This window comes from Episyrphus balteatus, chromosome X (assembly GCF_945859705.1).
Source record: "Episyrphus balteatus chromosome X, idEpiBalt1.1, whole genome shotgun sequence".
NCBI classification, from domain to species: Eukaryota; Metazoa; Arthropoda; class Insecta; order Diptera; family Syrphidae; genus Episyrphus; species Episyrphus balteatus.
The window spans coordinates 8,001,630-8,023,027 of NC_079138.1; the positions used below are offsets into that span (position 1 = coordinate 8,001,630).

The 21,398-nt window shown below is 30.9% G+C and overlaps 1 protein-coding gene across 5 annotated transcripts in view; it reads left to right on the top strand.

The window, feature by feature from the left end:
• The first annotated feature begins 214 nt into the window (after positions 1-214).
• The window catches only part of LOC129920714 (single-stranded DNA-binding protein 3), a 49,758-nt gene continuing 28,574 nt past the window's right edge, over positions 215-21,398 (top strand). For 4 of the 5 annotated variants that reach the window (XM_056002255.1, XM_056002258.1, XM_056002253.1 and 1 more), the window contains exons 1-11: positions 215-342; positions 7,357-7,429; positions 7,534-7,595; positions 7,716-7,800; positions 9,280-9,324; positions 9,398-9,484; positions 11,495-11,587; positions 15,638-15,721; positions 15,804-15,852; positions 15,917-16,116; positions 16,184-16,219. In XM_056002255.1, coding sequence (XP_055858230.1) covers positions 287-342; positions 7,357-7,429; positions 7,534-7,595; positions 7,716-7,800; positions 9,280-9,324; positions 9,398-9,484; positions 11,495-11,587; positions 15,638-15,721; positions 15,804-15,852; positions 15,917-16,116; positions 16,184-16,219 — 870 coding nt within the window. In that variant the 5' untranslated portion in view covers positions 215-286. The remainder of the gene's footprint in view (positions 343-7,356; positions 7,430-7,533; positions 7,596-7,715; positions 7,801-9,279; positions 9,325-9,397; positions 9,485-11,494; positions 11,588-15,637; positions 15,722-15,803; positions 15,853-15,916; positions 16,117-16,183; positions 16,220-21,398) is intronic. The other variant, XM_056002257.1, reaches the window with a different exon arrangement.

A 21,398-nucleotide genomic window follows, 5' to 3' on the forward strand; every position in this document is an offset into this window, starting at 1 on the left:
AAACACCAAAAAGCAACAACCACCCCTCCCCCTAAATGCGTATGTTTTATAAATAAATTTTTAAATTAAAAAACACAATTCCCAAACACATATATATATATATAAAAAAATTAAACATAAAAACAACATAAATTTAATACGAAGGGAAGTCAAGACTTTTTAAGTTAAAAATAAAAAATTGTGTATATAAAATAAAATTAAACAAAAGAATAAAAAATATAAATATATTTATTTATACACGCAAAAGGATTAAACATACACTTCATCACGTCACAGAAAAAAAATTATGTATGGAAAGTCAAAGAATTCAACAGTGCCCTCGGATGCACAAGCTAGAGAAAAGTAAGTTTTAAAATATGTTTTTTTTTTTAAATTTAGTATAATAATTTTTTTAAATTTAGTATAATATAATAAAATTGATAGTAAATATTAAGGTGTAGGTGACCATGGCGCAGAGGAATAGGTATTTGACTGCAGAGCTGGCATTGTGGCTTTGAGCCGAAGGGCCAGCTCAGCAGTTTTTCTTAAATCGCCAGCTTAACTGAAGCCATCTTTTCCATAACATAACACATTAGATGTACTCTAGTACTATCATCTACTCATGCTCTTCTTCCCGAGTAGATACGATTTGTATTGAATTCGCTGAAAGTGCGTTCCATTTAAAATCACTAGTTAACTACCTACTAGTATTACTTTACCACCTCCCAATGAAACAGGGCTTACATTTACTTCAACACTGTCGTAACTAAAAAATGGTTTTTCTGGCAACGAGTTTTTAAATGTCGATCTATTTTTGTATGTAAAAAATCAATTTTCAAAACATGTTTTACAAACTTTCTCTGTAGGAAAAATAAATTTTTTTTTCAATTTAAAAAAAAAATTGAACCACCCTAACGGCAATTTTTTTTTTTCTTCCAGAATTTGGTTAAAATAATATTCACATTGATTTCTTTTTTAATTTCACAAGCAACTGTAGAAGATAACCTTAATACGAAAAATTTCAACTTAAACTCATTAGCGCAAATTTTCAAACATTTAAACCCTACTCTAAATCTACTTTAAAACGGAGGTCAGAACTAAAAACAAAATTTAAAACGAGAGTCTACTCTTTGATATTTTCGAACGATTTAAAGTAGTCTTTAAAGGCAGCAAAACGCTTGTCTGTCTTTTTTAAAGTATGCTTTTATTTGTTGATGTTTGTCAATGAAAAGCAATAAAAGTAAAGAAAATTGATTTTAGAAGTGAAAAATATTCTTTTAAATAAATATTTCTCATATTTGAACACATAATTGAACAATAGATATCTGGAACCATACAATACAAATTATGCTTCAGATCAACTTCACACAATTAACCCAATATGCGATATTGGTCATTTGAAGTCAAAGCCAGTGTTTTTTTTTTAAGTTTTAATTTTAATTTTATTTCAGATATACTTGATAAAAACAAGAAATAAAAATAAAACATTTTTGTCAAAAACTACATTCAAGGTTCTTTTTGTTTGTCCAATCTAATGTCGTTTGCAAACTCTCCACATTCAGTAGCTTAAATTCCTGATTTTTTTTCTTGGTCAACTTTATCTTTTGTAGATGCAAAAATGTTTTTTAGTTTTTGGATATTAGAGAACACTGGTGAAATGTTATTAAACGGTTTTTAAATTTGTTCATTATATCTGGGATATAATTAAAAACTTCTCTTTTTATTTCATTCGTGAAATCTAAACAATTTTGCTTAAACAAAGTTGATCTTTCATTTTGGTACACTTTCATTGAATGCTTTTTTATAATGGAATCCACAAGAGTCTTGGAATAACCATTTAAACTAGCTACATCAAGTATGTACTCATATTCTTTTTTAAAATTTACTATAGATAGTAGAAGATGGACAATACGATGTGCCATAGAATGAAACGACGCGTGTTTATGTTGAATAGGGCAATAAGAATCACTAGTTATTATTCTTTTTGTACTAGTTGGCTTATGGTATATTGCAACATCAATTTTGTCCAACTTTCTCGTCAGTTCCAAGTCTAAAAAGGCCACTTCTTTTTCATTTGTGAATTTTATTGATTCGCATTGATTATTTAAAAGGTTTAAAAAATTATCACTTAAAATTGTAAAAATGTCATCCACATACCGATAAAACACTTCTGGTAAACTACCTCAAGCTTTTAATTTCATTTTAAGCTTTGGCATATAAATTTCAGCAATGAAAGGGCTTAGTAGGTTACCAATACTTGTGCCTTTTGTTGACTTAAAATATTCACTGCGAAACTGGAAAAAACTATGGTTCATACACATGTTGGCAGCCTTTGTATGAACAGATCTTTTCTCACTTGGTATATTATTTTCTGTAAGATAATCATCTAATGCCTTAATAGCTTCATCAACAGGCGGAAAAAGAGACACAACATCATACGAAAACATCTTTTCACCCGGTTTTAAAACTAGGTTCTGTATATTTTTACAAAACTGTAGGGGATTTTTCATCGACGCACTTTTAATGGGATTTAAACAATTCATTTCCCGTACCAACCACTTAGCCACTTTGCTACACGCAGAATCTATGCTCAGAATTATCGGTTGTAAAAAAAATGTATCGGTTTGTGAATTTTTGGCAAACCTTGAATACGAGCAACTTTTGGGTTGGGTACAATTAACGAAAACTGCAATTTTTTGTTATTAAACACATCACTTATTTCTATTCTTAGGCTATTCACTTCATCTTTCATTTTTGACAAGGGATTTTTCCTAACTTTTTGATAATTTCATCGAATTTATCGAAATAACAATTTTTCTTTTTAATTATTCTTATATTTATTTATCACAGATTTTCGATCTTTTGATTTATATGAATATATTAAATTTAACGCAGTAGATCTTATACTTTTTTGCACATCGAACGGTTTGTACTTGAGCATGGTTTCAATGTCAACAACCAAATCAAGCAAGGGTTCTTTTTTAGTTACCGGTGTGAAATTAAAACCTTTCCTTTTCCAATTCCGAAAAAAACAAGCTTTATCGCTTAAATGAGTGCTGACTGAAAATCTGCGCCATTATCTCAAAAATTAAAAATGAAAAAAGAACCATTTTTTGCCCACCCTAATTTTTAATTTAAAATTAAAATTAAGTGTACAACTTTGATTTTTGAAAAAATGTACCTAAGTATTGCCGTTGTTTTAAATAATTATTTAAAACAAAAAAATTGTCGCTCCTCCTCTCTATAGTAAAGAATAATTGTATTAAACTCCTCTACAAAAAAAAAAAACGATATAAATTTTTGCCATCTGTGTAAGTTATCGTACTCTCCCCTTAAATGTTTCTTTTTAACTTGTGTAAAACTAAAAATGCGAAAAAAAGATAGGTTCAAATTGCCATAATTGGGTTAGTTTTCAATAAAAATCTTGAATCTTGTTTTTTTATTTAATTTGATTTTTTGTTATGTTTCGGCTGTTTTGTTATTAAATTTTTTTTTTAATTAAAAAAAAAACAACCTCGATAGGAAATTCAATTCTCAACAAAAAGTTTTAAGAGCAATTTTGGCCGATAGGAGAACACGCAGCAAAGCTAGGTATTCCTAACAACACCTTTTGTCGCAGTTGTTTGAATCATCACTTCCTATGCCAATGTTCTGAACTTGCTAGAAGTAGAGTGCTCTCTCTGGGCAGTGAATTTTTCAACGATATAAATAACATCTCAGAATTAAAGATCAAAGACTTGATCTCATTCCTCAATGCAACGAAGTGGTTTTAGGCCAGCCTAAACACTCGTTTTTCTTGAAATCGCATTATTTTCAATTAATCCATTTATAACTTATAGGTTTCACAAGTTTTGGTATCAAAACGGCGCTTTCTGCGCTAATTGGGTCATTAAGCTAGGTTGCTTATGACTGCCATCTCTACCTACCTACCTACCTAGGTACTCTTTTGCATTAAAGCCATCCCAAGAGCAATAAAATAAATGTTTCTGTTAAATTTGGCAATATTTTTGTTTGTTTTTATCATTATTACAAAAAAGTAATAAATATTGAAATTTAGAAATTATGACGAAGATCGTCTATAGCGGAATGGCCCAGTTCCTATAAAACTCACAAACAGTCAAAATAACTTTTTTTTTTTTTGCATTTTTTAACGGTAATGAGTATTTCAAACACGGAAACTAGCAACATTTTTCTGACTTCGGATTCGAGTTCAGCAGCCTTCAAAATTTCAGAAAATTATATAGTTTAATTTTGTATTACACTATTTTTTATATAACGGCCATTCCATTTGCATTTTTAGGACATTTTCACGCTTATTATCCAGTTTATCTCGTTAAAGCAGTTTATCTCGTTAAACAGTTTATCTCGTTAAAGCAATATTTTTCTTTGAAACTTGGTGGGCCTTGAATAAATACGTTTTTTTACACAATGTCACACCCCACGGTGACGGTGGTCTTGAAAATGCGGCAGGTTTTACAAAAATGGACCCCAAAAGTAATGATGCAGATTTGTTCGAAATGATCTCAGGATTCCAAATTTGTAAATTTCAAAATCGTACCTGATCCCTTTTTTGAGTTACAGGGATTATACATATATAAACATTTGACTTAGAGTGGGGGAAAAAAATTAAACAAAAAACAAAAGCACATTATAATGTCCTATACCTTTTTATAAAGCTAAAATATACTGCTTCAATTTGATGTTTATTTGAAGTTGATTGAGTACCTAAATAGTTTTTGAGAAATTTAATTTCAAAGTCAAAATTTAAAAAAAAAAAAATTGTTTTTTTGTATTTAAGTTCATTTTTTTTTAATTTGAATTACAAGGTACAAGTTTTTTTCAAAATTGAATGCTCTATTTAGTTCTTAGTCAAATCCTTAAGAATATTCTAGTTTTTCAAAAATGGAAAAAAAAGATAGGCACTTTTTTATTTGCTTTATTTGTTCCTAAGGAAAAATTTGTGTAGGTAATGGTTATTTAATCAACAGATTTGTAAGTTCTAATCACACTTAGCGTGACTCAGAATCAACCCCAAAAACGTCGTGGCATTTTGGCTGCTTTTTTGAGGTTTTTTTTTGTTCATTTTTGGTGTTTTTTTTTTTACATTTTTAGAGTTTTGTATTTTTTTTTTAATTTTTATATTTTTTTTAAGTAATTTTTATTACGTTCTGAATATTTCAGGACTATTTTTGGAATGTAAGAGTTATAATGTTACGTATAACAGAAAAATATCCCACATTACATAGATTTCAGGATAGCTAAGGTCCTCAGGGACCACAAAATCTTTTCTCGATTTTCATCGTGAGAGCAATTTTTCATGAATCCATGTTGACTTTTCGCGTTAATTTAAAAAAAGAAGACGCCTGATCAGCAGCGTGTTACTGTGACCTTTTTTCCATTTGATTTGAGGCTATTTTTTTTTTTAATTTGAAAAAAAAAAAAATAAAAAAAAGCTTAAAAAAAATTTAGAGAAAAGATACATCTTTCCTTGAATCTCAAAAACTAAGATACTTTGAAACACGCGGTTTTTGTTTTTGACTTATAATCAATGAGAGCATTGATTCGTGTAAAAAATTTTACCCTAACAATTGAATAAAATAAACGAAGAAAAAAAAAATATTTTTTTCTAAAATGATTACTTTAAAATTAAATTTCTCAAAAACTATTTACTTAATCAACTTCAAATAAACATCAAATTAAAGGAGTATATTTTAGCTTTCCAAAAAGGTATAGGACATTATAATGTCTAAGTCTAATGTTCTAAGTCAATTGTATATACAGGGTGTCCCAAAAGTTAACGTCGAAGCGAAAACCGTAGATAGGGTAGGTGGTGAGAGTTATCAGAAAAATAATAAAAAAAATCGCAGCCATATATTTTGTGAGTTATGGGCATTTGAATAAAAGTCGGAAAAAATAGTCACCCTGTGAGGGTTTTTTATGTGCCGTGACTACAAATCTTAATTTTTCTCATTTTTTTCTTTTGTTACGGAACCTTGAATAACCCTGCTACCAAATGCATTCAAAAAATTTTACTCAGCTGCATCAGTTTTAAAGAAAATTTCACTTTTTTGCCCAACTAAGTACTAAAAATTTTTACATGACTCTAATTCAATGAACCGTAGTGTAAAAAAAAATACACTACGATGTTTCGGCAAGTTACCTTAAAAGTTGGTGTGTTCAATTCTCTTTTCAAAATGGTATAACATTGTTGAGAATATTCCATAAATAACCGAGATAAAATTTATTTTCTTAAGAAATCTAACTTTTTTATTAGGTTATTTTTCCATATTATTTAAGTTTTTGTATTCTGAAAGGTTCCGAAAGGGTACAAAACTAAAATAATATGGAAAATATACCTAATAAAAGAAACATCGTAGTGCATTTTGTTTACACTACGGTTCATTGAATTAGAGTCATGTAAAATTTTTTAGTACTTAGTTGGGCAAAAAAGTGAAATTTTCTTTAAAACTGATGCAGCTGAATAAAATTTTTTGAATGCATTTGGTAGCAGGGTTATTCAAGGTTCCGTAACAAAAGAAAAAAATGAGAAAAATTAAGATTTGTAGTCACGGCACATAAAAAACCCTCACAGGGTGACTATTTTTTCGACTTTTATTCAAATGCCCATAACTCACAAAATATATGGCTGCGATTTTTTTTATTATTTTTCTGATAACTGTCACCACCTACCCTATCTACCGTTTTCGTTTCGACGTTAACTTTTGGGACACCCTGTATATGTATAATGCCTGTAACTCAAAAAAAGGATCAGGTACGATTTTGAAATTTACAAATTTGGAATCCTGAGATCATTTCGAACAAATCTGCATCATTACTTTTGGGGTCCATTTTTGTAAAACCTGCCGCGTTTTCAAGACCACCGTGACCCGTTACATAAATATAATTTTTGAATTGTAATAAAAATATAGTGTTTTTTTTTTTATAAAGTTCCTTCAAATATATGCCAACTTCAAACGTTATAAAATATCCTTTTAAATAGAACACGGAATCGTTCAAAAAATGTTTTTTTTTTTATACAGTTTTAATGATGCAAGGTATTTAATACTTTAGTGAAAGATGGGTGGGTTATTATTTATGAATAGTACCCGCCAACCGTATTTAATCGTTATCGCCCCTGAATTTTGCCACACTGTGCAATTGAGCAACTTGTAGCACAATTATACATGTAATAAGACCTGAAATCTGGAGCTCTAGACTCAAATAATTCTAAAGAAACCAAATAATTTTGAATATTTGCTAAACCATTGTTTTTAAATTTGTAATTTAAAAGAAAATTAAGAGCAAAAATTTTGTATTATTGTTTTGTGTCAATGTGTTAAGTGTTAATATTTGACCATTTATTTTGATTGCTTCCAGACTTGCCCTTTACGTTTATGAATACCTGCTGCATGTTGGCGCACAGAAGGCGGCACAGACATTTCTTTCTGAAGTAAGTAAGAAAAAAGCCATTCATCTTCCAAAAATATTTTAAGGAAATATATAATATTAAAAATTTTATTTAATTGGCTGTATTGCGTTTTTTTTATATTACAGATCCGATGGGAGAAAAATATAACGTTAGGGGAGCCGCCTGGGTTTCTCCATACGTGGTGGTGGTAAGTGTTAAAACTTATTAACAACCCTGCCACTCAATCTCTTGTTCTCTTTCTTAAACAAAAACAAGAAAAAAACTAACGCAAAAAATAATATATTTTTATAATGTCTACTTTTTTAAGTGTGTTTTGGGACTTGTACTGCGCAGCACCAGAGCGAAGAGACCAGTGTGACCATTCATCAGAAGCTAAAGCGTTTCACGATTACGTAAGTTCACCAATATTAACCTCACATTTCTTTCATTAAATTTTCCAACAAACCTAGAAATGCAGAGGGAGAGATATTGCGATTTTGTAAGAGAAGAGAATAAAGGATTACATTTTGTGTGTGTGTGTGTGTGTGATTGTTTTTGTATGTGTGTGCGGGAGAGAGATGGGGTGTGAGTTGGAATCAGTGAACAAGTAAAACGAGTAGGTGGAAAAATACACGTATAAAACAACTGCCAACTGCTTTCCACTATCCTTATTCCAATGTCAACACCCATCCAGAATAACTGACTCTATATACTTTTACTGTAAATATGATCTCTTTACGTCTGATTTCAGCAACAACAACAAGAATATTCTATATTAAGTTAAGAAGTCTCATCTTCTGTCTGGTTTTATTTTCAGAGAAATCCTGTTTCCCATATTTTTTTTTATAACAATATAAACAAACATACATTAAAGAATTCTTATCAAAATTCAAGGGAAATTAAATTCATTTTTTAAAAGCTACCTTGCCAAATTAGAAGTATCCAATTTTTCTTTAGTTTGTGTTTCGTCCCATTCTATCCTTAAGCGAACACCTACTTTTATATGAGTGCTGGTGGGGTCAGAGAAAAACTCTATTCTTAATATTTTTTATGAAGGATTCGTCGCGCTTCTTGTTGCCCTGTTGCGGTTTTTTATAGCAAGTTAGTCGTGGTGTTCAATTGTTTTTTTTGTTATTGTTTTTTTTTTTTTAATTCATCCCTCATCAAGTATTACACTTGTTATTTTCTTTTTATCTGTATTTGTCTATAAACCATAATTTTTCGCAATGCTATCTTCAGAAAGAGATCAATTAAAATTTGTTGGTGGTTTTTCTTTGATTATCCTTTTTTGGCGCAACAATTAATTTTGCTTCTTCTTAGGCCGCCGACATGGCTTGAAAAAAAAAACATATTTGCGTGATTGATGTTCACCTAAAAAATCATTGTGTCAAATTACACAAGAACAGCTTCCAAAACGGAAGAAACAAGGCGGTGGGGTCCATGTAGGGGTGCTAGTGCATGGGAGTATTCGAAAACTCTATCAAAGAATGAAAAAATCTTAACACATCAATTTATAATAGAACTCAAAAGGAAAATAAGGCAGAAGATATCCACCCGGTGGTGATTATGGGGAAAGAAAACTTCTCCGAGCTCGTAAACAACGAAGATTGTCAATAAAACGGCGCCCACCTACATGATGTGGCCAGGGGCTTACACCAACGCATTTGTAAAAGTTGTTTGCAAATCTAACCCAAGTTTCTAATGTCAAAAAGATGATGCCCATATACGCCACCAATTATCCTTTTTTTAAGCTTATAAGAAAATAAAATAGAAAGGCCTTTTCTAAAAGATCAGTACTAGATCTTACAAGACATGAGGAAAATGGGTCTTTTTTTCTATCACCGTTTTCTGATGAACAAAAATTTTAAAAAGCTTTATCTTTTAAATTTTAGGGATTTGTGAGCTCTGGTTATGGCGTAAATGGAATTGGTGGGCATGTAAGTAATGTTATACAACAGTCAACGTTCAATAAAAACGCAAAATATTATAAATTTTTTTTTTCAAATTTAGAATGCCGGACCCGCACCAAGCCCTTTAGGACAGTTACCACCAAATGAGGGAATGCCAGGTGGTCCAATGGCACCCAACTTTTTTCCTGTAAGTTTTTATAAATTTTAATAAAATTAATAAAATAAAACTAAATACCAAAAATTTAATTCGTAAAATAATGGGTTACTGTATGTACTTTAGTTTTGTTTAACTTATAATTTTATTTTGTTTGCTTTTGGTTTCAATGCAGAAAGTAGTATTATTGTTTTTACTTCTGAAATGTTTTTCATTATAATGATTCACGCTGATTATGACATAAAAAATAGTGCAGTCTAAAGGTGGAGGAACAAATAAAGACCGTATACTTGTGAAAAGACTTAAGCTCTACTTATGTAACTATCAAAATGTATTCTTCTTCTTTTGAGTAAAAAAAAAAATGATGGTTTGAGATTTCATGTTTTCTGATTTCTTGCTTTGTCTTTATTCATATAATAACACCCTTAAGATGTAATCATCCGAATGTGCTCAATTTTTTCAATTTGCTTAAACTTTTACCCTACATGCTGATATTTATAGACTTGTCACCAGTTATGAATCTGGATAAGTGATGTGGTTGTAAATAATTGAGGTGAAATATTTGTTTTTAATTTTAAACTGCAATTACGAGTTAAAAAAAAAAACAAAGTTGATCAGAGCGACCGTAAAAAACTGAACTTAATACTGCAAGCCAGAGTTGCCGCTAAATTCAAATAATTCACTCACTTTTTTCATAGAAGTGTTTTTATTTAACTGGGAATTCACTGTGTTTTTAAAAATAGATTATTTTTCAATTCAATAGTTTCAACTGAATTATAAACTTGTAAAAACTGCTATATTTTTAAATAATAATAATAATATTCTCTTGGTATTATGTCAACGATTTACAATATCAACGAATTATTTATTTACTTAAGGGGGGAAATCCCTCTGGACGACGGGTTTTTCAAGAATTTTTATTGAAAAACTGAAAGCATTAATTAAAATTTGGAAAAATACATGATATTATTGACATCATGAAGTGCTAACACAATTTTTTTGAAGTAATAAAAAAACAAAATGGCGGCTCTACAGCCGTTTAAAGTTGATGCCTCGCGTTTGTGCCGTGCAATGCCCAGGTCCAGTTAATTATTTATAATCAAAAGAGATTTTTTTTCCATTAAAATATATTTAAACGTGTTTCGAGGAAAATTCGTTTAAAGTTTTAATTTTTGTACTGTGGTATGCTCCGAACGCATAGGTTTCAGGACTATCTGGAGACTTTTGGGGCTTTATTTAAGGCTAAGATCACTAAAATAGTTTCTTCGGTTGATAAATGATTTTTTTAGGCAAACAATTAATAATGCAAAAATAAAAAAATTCCAGAGGGTTTTCCCCCCTTAATGTTTAATTATTTTAAACTTATTTGAAAAAGTGTTTGTACAGGTATCGTAATCTCGAAAAAAAAGTTGTTTGTATTATTTATTTATTTTGTTCATTCTAGTTGGCCTTTTGCACAAAATATCATTTGTTTTGCTAGTAAACAAAAAACAAATCCATTATCATCTCATTTCTCATAATCAAAAAATTCACATCCATACTCTTTCATAATGTATAAAAAGCTGCTTTAAAGAAGATTCAAAGAAAAGTCGTTTTTGACTTAAGGAACATTGAAAATTTCCCACAAATTAAAAAAAAAAATTATTTAGAATTAGAATTTACTGTCACAGATTCAATGTGATAGTACAATAGTTTAATCAAAAGATGATGATGATTTGGTAAACAAATGAAAAAAAAAATTATGTAAATATTAAGATTCAAGGTTAGACTTACTCACTTTGGTTATTTATAAATAAAAAATTAAAACAAAAATAAAATGATGCATGTTTGTTTTTTATTTAAATTTTAATTTAATCTACACACATACTCTTCGATGCCAAATAGATTTACATTTTTTTTTTAATCTATATCTTATTGTTTCTTTAGTTTTGGAAAATAGATTGTACAAAAAAATTGGTTGTTTATATATTTAAACTTTTGTTTTTAAGATTTTTCTTCATCTCTTCATTTTTGTGTTGTTGCTGCTATATATTATGTTTTCAGAATTCCACAATGCGGCCATCACCACCTACTCATTCATCAAGTCAACAGTCCCCGCACCCCCAACCCCCACCATCACAAATGATGCCTGGTCAGGTTAGTTTCTTTTTTTAATTCAAGTTCAAGAAACAAAAATTAGCATTAAGATATAAGATCTATCAAAAATTATGTGGGAAATTTTTGTGTATAGTAAAAGACAGCGTTCTTATAACAAATCAACTCACTCTCAAATCTCATTAATCATTAAAAGCTTTATAGTTCCAATACTAATTATTTATTTATTCCTCAATAATTTTACTTCTTTTATAGAAATTGTTTTTTTTGTCTCTTTTTTAACTTTGTATTTCATTTCTATTTTATATTGATTTTAATAATTGAAAACTCCTTCGAAAAAGTAGCACATATCCATATTTTGGAGAAAAATATAAATATAAAATTGATTCCTCGTTTAACTTAATATTACTTTTTATGAAAGTGTTATATTAATTATGTAATATATAACAAGGAGTCAGATTCGCATAACCACAGGGTTCCTTACTGGACACTGCTCAGTTAAAAAAAAAAAAAACACCTCAAGACCATGGGCATTTCACAAGACGATATCTGCAGAATGTGTAACGAAGACGAAGAAACAGCAGAACACATACTGTGTCACTATAATTGCTTAATCAATAACGTCGCCGTCACCTCGGAGGGTATTATCTCGAAGCGGCAAACATCGCCGCTAGTTCACCCAAAAACATACTAAGTTTTATAAACTTAGGAACTATACAAAAGAGGAAATCATAATAGGCCAATCAGAGGCCGCAGTGATAAGGCGAATTATTCCCACCTCTCACCCTAATCTTAATATAACAAATAATAAACTTCTTCATGGGCTCGAGGTCACGAAGATAGAAATCATTTATAACATATAACATTCCATAAAGGGGGACTAACAACTCTCAACTTTAATTTTCAAGAATAGAAAAGACCCACAATTTAGCGCCGAGTACGAAGCAGAGATGCACTTTTTCATGCAATACTCTTGGAGGCTTTTTCAATTCCTCGCAAGAGGCAGTACCTCTGAAAAATATATTTTTTAGGTGTTGGAAGCTGGGATTCGAATCCAGAACTAACCATTAACCATTGCGACACGGGGTACTACAAAAGGAAGAGTTAAATTGATTAAAATTAAATACTAACGGAATATTAATTTTCACACGACCTACTTAGACACTTTTTGTTGCTGAACGCATTTATATGTGTGTTTCAAACAGAAAAGAACAGCTTTTTTCTGTTCATTGAGGTTTATCTGTTCTGAACTTTTCTGTTTTTCTTTTTTATTTTGACAACCTACGTTTAAATGACTGTTCTAACTTGTTCTGATCTGATCTTGAAAAATCCTCGTTGAACACAACTTATCTCAAACTCTCCCGAAAATATGCAACTTCAATAATGTAATTTATAATTTTATTTCTTAAGTTATTTAAAAGATAATGACAATCTTAATTTAAATTATTTGTGAGTTAAAATTAATGAATTAAAATGTTCCTTGCAATCTATGACACGATGAAAATTTCATGCTGGTCAACAGAGAACAACTTTCTGTCCAAATATACATTTCATATACATATATGTATCTGACTTTGTGAAAAGTAACTTCATCTTTTAAGAGTTTAAAAAGTCGAAAAGTCTCAAATATATTACCTTTTTTTTTGTTCTTAACTGTGTAGTTTTTGTTTGTGTTTACATAAGGTATTACAGTTTTGCCCTGCACATGGCGTTATATAGATTTACTGCGTAAAATAAACACGCACTTGGTATTGGGCTAGAGCTTGGGCAAGAAGGGAGTAAACGACCCTCTTGCCCCTCCCTATGTGATTATGAAAGTGACGACCTTTGATGAGAGTTATTTTTATTTTTTTTTAAATTTTGTATTGTATGTAACAACAAGTAGTATATCTTAGTCTTAATTTGCCTATTTATCATTTAAAGATTTTTTTTTCTGTTCAAAATTGCTCTAGAACTTAAAAGAAGAATAGGCCAGTCATTATGTCGGAAAAAACGGCTTAGAAATGCAAAAAGACCGAGAAAGCTAAATTTTTGGATATGTTGTAAAGGATGGTTAAAAAAGCTTAACTTGATAACTTTTTTGACAATAACTCGGCTATCCTTCGAGATACGAAAATTTTGCAAGTAGCTTTTTTGTAGCTTTTACCATGTTCTACAATTCATGCACACATTTTTTGCGTATCATGAACAGTTTTCGAGATATCGATCAAGAAAGTCAAAAATTTACGATATGCGATTTGTTTTTTGACAGTATCTATTTTTAGGTGATGTATATCCAAAAAAATATTAAAATCAAATTTGTAGACCCTGTTCAGACCTACAATTTTGTAATTTTATTTTTTTTTTTTTGACAAAAATTACGACCTCCAGCCGCCCTCAAAGTCGTTTACTCCGCAACCACCTCCATATTGGATATTCATCACCAAAAAATAAATAATGTCAAAAAACAAATCGCATATCGCAAATTTTTGACTTTCTTGATCGATAACTCGAAAACGGTTCATGATACGCAAAAACTGTGTATGCATGAATTGTAGAACATAGTAAAAGCTACAAAAAAGCTTTTCGTATCTCGAAGGATAGCCGAGTTATTGTCAAAAAAGTTATTGCGGAAAAAGCTCATAGGAAATCTTGGTCGAAAACTTTAAGTTAAGCTTTTTTAAGCTTCCCCTACGCCTACAACATATCCAAAATTTAGCTTTCTCGGTCATTTTGCATTTCCAAATGTATATAATGACTGGACTAGAATAGATACAAAGGTTTTAGTTTAGAAACAATCAATATGTCTTAAACATAACTTGATTTTCTTTTTTTCAATTCATATTTTTAATTTTAAGAAAAATGTATATTTCTCGTTGTGAGCTCTAGGGCACTCTGGGTTGCTCCGAATTCGTTGTCAAGCGTTTTTTTGTGGCTCCTTTTTCAACCAGAGTTATTTCCTCTGTGTTTGATGTTCGCTCTGAACGCACCCTGAACAACTCTGGGTATTTTGTCAGAGCGTGGAATTCAGAGCTACCAAAATCAAATCAGCTGTTGTCATTTAAGAAAAAAAAAAATTGTTTGAAGTGCGAAAAGTGATTTGTCGTTTGTGGATATAAAATTTGTGTGGTAAATATGAGATTTTTCACGAAATTCATGAATAAGAAACAAAATAAAGAAAAAAAATGTCAAAACAGAAATCAGCTGATGAAACTAAACCTTTGAGGTGTTCGATGTAAAATAAAACCTGAGAAACTCTGGTTTTTTTGACAATTGATTGACATGACTCAGAGTGCCCTGGAGCGGGAAAACAACAAACAGACCTATAGTAGGTCTGTTCCAGACTTTTTGTGCACTAAACTAGGAAGTCTTTCAAATTAATGAGAGTTGGGAGAGATTTCTCTCAGTAGGAAAACTACGAAAGACTACCGAAAAGTCTGGAACAAGTTGAACACCATTATACAACACAATTTCATATTTTATGCTTAATTCGATAAACATTAACACTTTTTTAATGCAAAAAACACGTAAACGCGATTCAATTTAGAAATCACTACAATTTGATTTGTTTTCTTCTTTATTTATTTGTTTGACATACGTCAACTTTTCATTTGACAGAACTCATATTTCTGCCGGAAGAAATTCGTTGGGCTAAATTTGTCAGGGTGGGGAAATTTTTTACTCTCTCGTGGGCGCTCTCTTCTACACAATTTTTGAAGTTCGGAACAGACTCAGATCAAAAATAACCAAATATTACTAAATTCGGCAGTTTCAAACTAAGTGTGGAACGGACCTGGTATGGGGAATTACAAAGTAAAAATCCCTGTATTTTTTAAATACTATGTCATCAATCTTAAGGCTTAATGTATGGAGAAAATAATCTTAATCTATTCCCCTTATTCGTTCTCTATTGTTGGCCAGTTGATTAAGGTAGTGGTGATATTACAAGAATCACACCTCATTCTCAAATTTGCTACGTTTCAAGGAGTTTTCCAAAAAATAACGTGGAATGTTCTTTTTACGCTTTTAATAAATACAGTATCGTACAGTTATAAATATTCGAACAAAGACCTTATTTTCTTTTTCTTTAATTTTACTTTTGTTTATATATAGCCATTCATGGGAGCGCCAAGATATCCATCTGGTCCAAGGCCGGGTGTTCGGATGCCACAAGGAATTGGAAACGATTTCAATGGAGTAGGTTTTTGACAAAAATGTTTTGTTATTGTTGAAATGAACAACATTTTATGCAAAATTATCTTTGTCTCTTCTTTTTTAGCCACCTGGACAACCAATGATGCCAAACAGTATGGACCCAACGAGACAAGGCAATTATAAAAAAGGACAATATCTTTGTTTTTATAAAAAAATTGTATAAACGTCTTATTATAGGAGGTCCTCCTGGTATGGGTCCTATGAATCCACGTATGAATCCACCCCGAGGTCCTGGAATGGGACCAATGGGACCTGCTACATATGGACCAGGAATGAGAGGTCCACCTCCAAATAGTAGTTTAGCACCCGGAGGGCCAGGAATGCCTCCAATGGGGATGGCCGGAGGAAGACCACAATGGCAACCAAATACATCAACGGTATGATGCAATATATTTATAAGTTTAAATTCAATAACTTAATAAGGTATTTTAAAAATTTTTATAGCCAATGAACTATTCGTCGTCATCGCCAGGGAATTATGTAAGTTTAATTTTTTTTTTTTTTTCAAAAGTCCACTTGCATAGGTGTAGATAATCTGGAAAGATTTAAAACATCTTAAAAAAAAAAGAAATTAATTTCTGAACTGTTACACTAACGATAATCTAATCGTCTTTAGTTTGCTCTCCGCAAATCAATCGTTATCGTCTTGCATTACTATGGGTGCTTATTGAAGTACTAATTGGGTTGGGTTGAGAATAACAAAATGCCGTCTGACCAAAACAATTAAAAACATTGCATAGGTATTTTATTTTGGAATATGAACCGAAAGTGAAGTCAAAAAAAGAACATGACGTCTAGGGAAGTTTATCCCGAAGCAAATGCTTTTTACAGTTTTGAAATTTCATTTCAAAATATCGAGATCTCCCTAAACAAATTTTCGACTTCAGATAGATTTTCAGCTATTTGGCAGTTTGTCAAAACTCAATCGCCATCACCATCATGGCATCGTCAAATATTTTTTGACTTCCTCGCAAAACTTTCTAAGGCTTCAAGTGACTTTTTGTGTGACATTGGGCGCATTCACGAATGTAGTGACTACGTAGTCGAATTTCAACTACCATTTGGAATGCGAATTTGAACTACAAAGCTATTCAAACGTAAACTGTCATATTTGACACATGAAACCATATGAAATAAAAAAAATGTGTGTTTTTTTAGTGCTTTAACCCTTAACCACCTACCCCCTATTTCAGTCACTTAACCACCTACGTGCAGTCCAGGAGACCGCTACAGAATTTTACCTCTATCTCGCAAATTCTGGTATTATATTTTTTTTTAAATCAATAATATTGTTTATAATACATTTAACCATTATTTTAAAGATTAAAATAACATAAATTAAATTAATGTTTTGTGATTTTATCAAAAACTTCATATATTGGCGCTTTTAGAGCAAAAAATGACTCTGCTCATACATTGAGCTCTGTTACTGTAGGAGCTACAAAGTTGGAATTCTTCGTATTTATTCTTATAAACTAACATATCAAAGAATTAAATAAAAATAAAAAAATGGATAGTAAAAAAAATCTTCAGCAAAATTGCAAGGCACCAACATTCTCAATTTTTCGCTGCAATTAGTGCAAATTTTGCTCGGGCATTTTTTTTTTGTACATGAAATATTAGGAACTTGTTTTTCGCATTTTAAGAATTTCTACACTTGATAGGCTCGATAAATCTTCAATTATTTGTAGAAAACGGCGAAAAAAAAGTCACATAACTACCTACCTGCGGCCTCGGAGACCGCTGGAGAAATAATTTTACTAACCTAGGCCAAACGCGTGCACGTATTAAAGCCCAAAGCTCATGCGTGATGCAGTTTCAGGTGTAGAAAAGGTACATAGATTATCGCACGACACACACACAAAGAAATATTTGCAGGTAGGTGGTTAAGGGTTAAATAGCTTTTTTTCCTTTCCTAATTTTTTAATTTCATATTTTATATTTAAATACTGCACAATTATTTCATTTTGAATGCTTTTTTTATCAATTCAACCAAAAAATTAAATAAAATACAATTGTTTCCATCAAACAGCTGACTGAGAAATGTCAACTAACTTTGAAGTCGAAATTTTTACACTACGTCGCGACGCGTCGGAGGGGAAATTTTAACTAATTTTTTAGTTGTTTTCAGACAATCAGAACGAGTCGACTACGTAGTCACTAGGTTCGTGAATGCGCCCATTGTGCTCTTACATAACCATAATCAGACATTGGTGCCATTGCCGACGTTTTTGATATATTACATTACAGGCATAATGTGGCTGCAATTGCAGGTCGTATACAGCCGGTCGTATTATGTATCTGCTTATTGAAAAATGCTTGTTTTGAGAAAAAAAAATACTTCTTTCATGGTTCTTCCTGTTTCATGCAGAAAAATAATTTAAAGGAATTCGGTGCTGAAGAAGAAGCATCAACTTCTTAATACAGTGGAGAAAAAGTTAAGATCAGTGGCCCGTTCTTTTATTAAATAAAGTTAACTTTGGTTGTTATGTCAAAAAAATCGTTGTATTTGTTTTTGTTTGATTTTGTTAGAAATTTCAACTTTGATTTAGGAACGACTAATGTTACATTTTGTTGATCTGTCAAAACAAAATTTTTGGAAATCAATTTTATGAATGATAAGAAAGATTACATGATTTTAAAATCATATAATTATCAACAAAAGGTCATCACCATCAACATATTAAACAAGAAAGAATAATGAAATAATTCTTTTAAATTAAATTCTAAGCAAATTGAAACAAAAACATGCATTAAATAATTTCAAATATGAAAACAAACAAAAACTTTCTTCTCACATCTTCCCCTCTCTTCCGTTTTTGTTTATTTTTTTGTTTATTTTATTGAGTCTTCAAAGTTAGGTTACATTTTATATCTTATTCTAACAATAGCTTTTATTGTACTAAAGTGGCTATAAAGTATTGCCTTCTTTTTCGAGTATTTTTTTTGTAAAGCCTCGTGGCTGTCAGTATTTATATAAAACTAAATATATGGTTGGACTGCTTTTGCTCATAAGCATTTAGTTGAATTTGTTTGTGACGGTAGTCACGAATACATATATACAATAAACTTAACCTATCTTAAAACTACATATATACGAAAACTGGCCAGTGCAGTGATATGCTTAATATCTAACATATTGTTGAGATTTTTTTATTTTTTTTTCGTTTCTTTTCTTTTTTGTTTCTTTTGAGTTTATGAAGCGAGAGCGCCATATATACATTAAACATACAAGTAAAATCACATTGTAGCAAACAATAAAACATTCAATTTAGATGAAATTAAATCAATTAACTGGCGAATATGTTTTAAAGTATTTTAGATGTACTAGGGAATATGCTTTCAGTTTTAGCATCAGGTGTTTCGATGCGCCGTTATGATTCGTACCGCTTACTTGTATGGATATAGCGTGCGATGAAATGCCGCTATTTACTGTTGTGGTGTGTTATGTTGTACTGTTAGCACAGTTTAACTTTTTGTACATACTAGTTTCCCTGTTTTATGGCGATGTAATTATCCATCCTAGTCACTTTTTGTGTTGTTATTAGCTGTGGCTAATTGTCTGTTGCTGTTGATGATTTATGTCGACTTCAAAGTCGCACGTTCTTTGCAGGACACACGAACGGGTTGGGGCATCCCGCAGACCCGTAAGTGACTCGTCCGGATCTCCATCACTATTTGAATTAATTAGCTGTGGCTAATTATCTATTGCTGGTGTTGACTTATAAGTCACACGTGTTTGTTGGACATACGAATGGGTTGGGGCAATCCCACAGACCCATTAGTAACTCGTCCAGATAATATAACTTTACGTTAAACTTTTACTAGCTCCAAGAGCTGCGACTGCCTTCGGCCACGGTTACTTTCTCCTCCCCCTCTCTTCCGCATTTAGTTGTGTTTGACAGATTAACATTGAAACTCAAGTCTAGATGCTGAGCTGGAAAAAGTTACAGAATGTAACTATTTGACACTTCAACATTGCATTTAGGAACGATGTTGTGACGTCACAATGTTACATTTCGTAACTTTTTTTCTCATTTAGGAACGATGAAAGTTAACTATTGTTAACAATAGTTAACATCGGCGAATAAAAGAACGTATTATCAGAGATAGTGAAATAAGGTGACAACCAGCGGATAAACTGTTAAAGTCACATTTTTAAAGATACTCACATGCATAACGACTAATTTCAGCAAAAAATAAAAATGGAATCTGAAACAAGTACGCTCTTCCAATAAGCAGGTATCTCCAAAAAAGCATTTCATTGGGGTGTTGTTCAATACTTTAAGGCTGTAGATGCTAAAACCATTGGTAGCAAAAATTATTTCACCGTACACCAAGCGCAATATAAAAAAAAAGCATTTTATTGGGGTGTTCAATACTTTAAGGCTGTAGATGCTAAAATCAATGGTAGCAAAAATTATTTCACCGAACACTAGGCGCAATAAAAAAAATATAAGCCACCGATTGATCAAACCTGGCATAATATTATCACACACATACTTTTGTTGATCAATTAACTTAGGAAGTTTAGTTTTGCACAAAAATTCTTAGTTAATTAGATTTGTTTGGCAAAACCTGGGGTGGAATCGGCTAAGTTGATTTGCCATAGTTGACAGTTACAAATCACAAAATCTGTCTGCGTAATGTGATTGTCATATGTGATTATCACATTTTTATGACTTTTTCTTGTGACACCGTTTTTGCTATCACTTTCATACAAAAATATATTTCTTTTTCCATTTTTCAACACAAAAAAAAAAAAAAAAACAAATTATAACTTAAATTTTGTATTTTATTGTATTATAAGGAAAACATTCTTCAATACACAATAATAATTTTGTTTTGCCTGCAGTTAACTTATTTTCATCCTAAAAACTCGAACTTCGTTAACCATTTGAGATCGTTTGTTGTTTAAAAAAAAAAAAACAGAAATCCGTTTATAAAATAAATATTCGCAAATTGTTGAGGAACGGCAGAAAAAGAATATCCAAGTTTTTTTTTATTCACATTAATGTATGTAGATGGAATTAATTTCTTCTTAAAGATGGACACTTTTTATAAAACACGAATATAACACGTAGGTGCCTACGTAGAAAATGTTACACGCGACGACAATTTAGTAATTGATTAATTATTTTTAATTATTTTGCTCAGTAATAAACAAAGTTGAAGCAAAACAACATTATGTACACTACAGTAAAAAAAATAATATTTGTGCCCATGATTCTGAAAGTGGACTAAGTCACTTTTTGCATTGTTTGGAGAAAAACTTACTTAATAATTTTCTTATAACGATTTAATTGTATTTCTTTTTTGAAATCACTGAAGGAGCAATAAAGAAGTTTATTTACTGCAATTTCGCTTTCAAATAAACTATACCCCTTAAATAATAATTATTTTTATGCTAGATTTGTTGGTTTTTTAGGAGTGACTTAGTCCACTTTCATAATTAAGGGCACATTTATGAATGAAAATTTGACAGATGTGTGCCATTTTTGTGTATTCCCACGAAGTGATGCCAATTTTTAATAATAATTATAATTTTAACTATATGCCTGTAAGACCTTAGGTCTTTTAAATGCATACTGCACGGCACTAGTTAGAAGGAATAGAAAGATAGGAAAGAATTTTTTGTTGGTACAGTGAATTGAGAATA